At 38.4% G+C, this 4,210-nt stretch overlaps 1 protein-coding gene across 1 annotated transcript; it reads right to left on the bottom strand.

The window, feature by feature from the left end:
* Positions 1-3,129: 3,129 nt before the first annotated feature.
* LOC147613811 (pathogenesis-related protein 1-like) lies at positions 3,130-4,010 on the bottom strand. Its single transcript, XM_086781230.1, has 2 exons — positions 3,736-4,010; positions 3,130-3,644 (listed from the first exon to the last, which is right to left on the bottom strand). The coding sequence occupies exons 1-2, from the start codon at positions 3,917-3,919 to the stop codon at positions 3,310-3,312; spliced, it is 519 nt and encodes a 172-aa protein (XP_086637356.1). The 5' UTR covers positions 3,920-4,010; the 3' UTR covers positions 3,130-3,309.
* Positions 4,011-4,210: the final 200 nt, after the last annotated feature.

Below are 4,210 nucleotides of genomic sequence, written 5' to 3'. Positions count from 1 at the left end.
AGTTTGAAATTTTTTGGAAACTACTAGCAAGGGAGAAAATAATTTCCAAAGCTATGGTTGCGTTTTCCAAAGCTATTTGAAAAAAAATGGGGCTTGAAAGCTTTTTTGAGAATCTTTAAGAAAAGCTTTGTAAAGCTTATAAAGTTTTAAGCTTTATAAAGCTTTAAATCTTTAAGCTTTTATAATCTTATAAGTATAAGCTTTAAAGGCTTGGGGGAGGCTGACATGAACCCAATAAATTAATTGCAAAGTATTAAACACCAAGCAAAGAATAGAATAAATAATTTCACATGACACAAGATTGGGTTCAATTTTCCCCCACACAAAAGTGATCCCACACTTCCTCTTGGTGTATTTAAGTATATTACTTGAAATAACTTGTGGGGCTCAAAATAGTGTCCTCTTACAAAAATGTCAACTTCTTTAAAATAACATACAAGCTAATCTAATAAAAAATAGATGTAAACCTAAAACCATATAAATGTGTACATTTCTTGTAAATTCAAATATGCACAAGGGAGCTTTCACATGTCCCAATAAATATATATACATCATCAATAAATATGGATGATACCCAAAATGAAATAATAAGTCTTTTTGTCACAAAATCAAATAATATCCGATAACACACAAAATCAATTATTTGACCCACCACCACCACCAACTTGCTTGCATAATCCAATTAAAGAATCTACAATCACATCAACTGTGCCAATCAATTAAATACTTAATTGACTAAACATACAAATAACCATACCGAAACTCATAACATCAAGATGATGTAACCAGTACTCCCACGCATGTACGGATTCACCTGCGTACACATAAAGTAAGCTACGATCACCTAGATTTAGAAAAGCATCCCAATCTAAACCTATCTAGGATAATTCAAAAATAATGGGAAATGTGGGAATATGAATATATTCCTCATAACATTTTCACATAACGCAAAAAAATATATGATGTAGATATATGGAATCTAATAGTGTCAAGATACTCTCATATCTTGTACCACCATACTCTAGATACCTGTTTCAAGCTATACAAGGCTTTATGCAACATGCAAAAGAAAAATTTGGATATACATCATCCTCATATCCAGGTGGTTACACTAAATGTATAATCAATGCCATAGGTCTGTGCACATCCCTTGGCTACCAAGCTTGCCTTATACATTTGCTCACAGACCCATTTGAAATCTGCTTTATTTTATAGACCCATTTGAATTTTTCTTTACTTTATCGACCCACTTAAAATTTCCTTTTTCTCCTTAGGCCAAGGTACTAACTCCCATGTCTCATTTATATCCAATGCAGCCATCTCTTCACCCATGGCATCTTCCCAATGTTTGTGTCTAAGTGACTCCTCAAAACATGTGGGCTCTATTTCCTATATTGCTTTAACCATATAAGCATAATGAGGTTTTTATACCCATCATATCTCAACCACTAGATATAAAATCCTCATTGACATGCATACATGTCAATCACTACCATGCACCCTCAACACTACTTTTTCTATTTGTACATTAGGTGTAACAATAGTCAAAATCCCAAACTTCTCATCACTACCATTTGTTCTCAACGCTACTTTGGATCTATGCCACCAAGTGTAACATTAATCAAGATTCTAAACTCCTCATCAAGGCTTTGTTCTCAGCCACTATTCCCATCACAACAAATGAATGGCTAATTGAAACATCAAGCATTATCAAAGGTAGATCTGCTTTCTCTTTTTCCTTACATGATACATGTCAATTTGTTTAATTTTTAGCACCTACAATACTGCTCAATGATGTGTCAAAATTCATAGCATTTCACCTCAACTTTAAATACCAAGGTCTAACCATAGAACCACTATTAGAGAACTCTCTAGGTCCACTAAGCAAATGTAGTTTGTTGCTCTCCATTTGCCTGCACCACATTGTTATTTACATCAACCTCCTCTATGGGATCCTTCACTGGCGTATACTGGTTACTCATCCATTGGTGTTTTTACCCTTTTTTTTCTTTCATTGTAGATCTTTCTAATCAATCATGGGAAGCTATTACATATAATCTTTGGATCCTCACCAATCCTCCTATCTTTGCATCATGTTTACTCCCCTCATTTGCAATACTCAACATGTGAGAAGGAGGCTTCTAATTCCCATCTTGGGTAACTTGTTCAGGATGTAGTTTTAAGACAAACACATATACCATTAGCATACTCTCTTCTAAGATTAAATTATTACAAGACCTAAAGAGTGGTAGAGAATAAGGTGTGCAAAATAAGTAACACTCGACACTAATGTTTCATGAATGACATCTTTAAAGGCTGACTCCAGATTTAAGATTTCTCATTGGGGTGTTTACCCCCTGAAACACCACGTAAGATCTCTCTTTGGGGTGATTGAAAACGCCACCTCTTTTTGGGGTATAATAGGGCTCATAGGAGCTTTTTTGACATCATGGCATTTCTTTAAAGCTATTGAGAGGCTCTCGATTTATTTTCCACGATGTTAGCTCAAGCAAGGCACGAAACAGAAAATTTGAGAAGAGGGGTCGATCTGCATTCTCAATGCTCCATCTATATATGAATAACTTTCAAAATTACAGTGGTATGATTTCATGCTAGATAAAAATGATTATATGCTAACAAATATTATAATTTTACGAATCCTATGAATGGCACTGTCTACATAGGGATTTAAAAAAGTACGTTGGCGCTTCTTAGAATTTCCTGGAATGCAACGGTATTTCCTAGATTGACAAGGATCCCATAGAGGAATTGAAACATTTGTAGAGGCGGTTGCTATATCAAAGCTGGATTTTTTAGATTGAGAAAGAAGAACCATACCGAGAATACAAAACTGTATAGAGTGAGTGAAGTGATGCAAATGAGGTGACCTAGCTTCCTAAAAAAGGGGGGGTTATGACATTTAGGCAAGCCCTGTATCTACCCTTGCATTATTCTCTTCCCCCCCTTAGTGCAAGGCTCATGAGAGTGTTTTATTGGAAAACAGTTGTATACATGTCACATACATGGAGTAGATACTTATAGCATCCAAATGCCACATAATAAAGCAGACTAGTGTTCCATTGGTTAAAAAAAACACTTGTATACATGTCACATGGAGGAGTAGATAAGTAAAAAAACACTAGATACTTATGGCATCCAAATGCCACATAATAAAGAGACTAGTGTTCCATTGGTAAAAAAAACACTTGTATACATGTCACATGGAGGAGTAGATACTAATCACATAAGTAAGAGAGCATGTACTTATTATTAAAACGACGGAGACGTGGATGGAATCTCTGCGAGCAATCACTGCGCGCAGTCGGGGTGGGTGAGCAGGTAGGCCTCCAAATCCTTGAAGCCGACGGGAACCACCTCCTTGAGAGCCAGAGGGACGTGGGGCTGATGCTTCTCGGAGAGAGCCTCGTATTCAAAGGACCAGTGCACCACGCAGGTGCCGGGCTGGGCCCCTTCCTTGACATGCATGGTGAACTTGTAGTGCTTGACGAGGACGCCCAGGAAGCCGCCTTCCACCACCACCGCCGTTAGCTTGAGGGACTCGTGATCCACCTCCTCCAGCTTCTCCTTGATGTACAGCACCACGTGCTCCGGGTGCTTCTCCTTGGAGATCTTCTCGGCGTAGCCTAATAATAAATAAATAAATTATGACCCAAATTTCACATCAAATTGGGTTGGGGAGCTGCCTAATGCACAAGAGTTTATAAATATGCTTACTCTTCTGGAAGTGGATGGTTCTCACGGAGCCCGCCTTGAAGCCGCTCCCCTCGTACTCCACGCCCGCGATCACGTGCGGCACAGCCTTGGGCAGGCAGTTGTGGGCGTCCTCAAAGGCTGCCCGCCACATCCTCTTGGCCGACACTTTGCACTCCACCTTGTCGCTGCACACCTCGATGGCCATTTTGCTAATTACTGGCTTGCTTTGCTTTGATGCTTGCTTGTTGGTGAATATTGCTTGCTTCCACCACCACAAGAGAAGAGAAGAAGTTACAGATGGAAATGCGAGGGAGCATTGGGCTATATTATACTTTTATATATAGCAATATATTATTGGTGGAAGAGTTCGATTGATACCAATTTTCCTTTCAACTGTCGACCAGATTCTACGACCGGACAATATTTAAGTATTTTCTTTTCCTTAAGTCAGCATTCAACAAAATGTTACAGAAGAAGAAGCAGCAGCAGCTTAGTA

Source organism: Cibotium barometz, chromosome 43 (genome assembly GCF_041138505.1).
Source record: "Cibotium barometz isolate CiBa-2024 chromosome 43, ASM4113850v1, whole genome shotgun sequence".
Lineage (NCBI taxonomy): Eukaryota > Viridiplantae > Streptophyta > Polypodiopsida > Cyatheales > Cibotiaceae > Cibotium > Cibotium barometz.
This window is presented reverse-complemented; position numbering and strand designations above follow the sequence as displayed.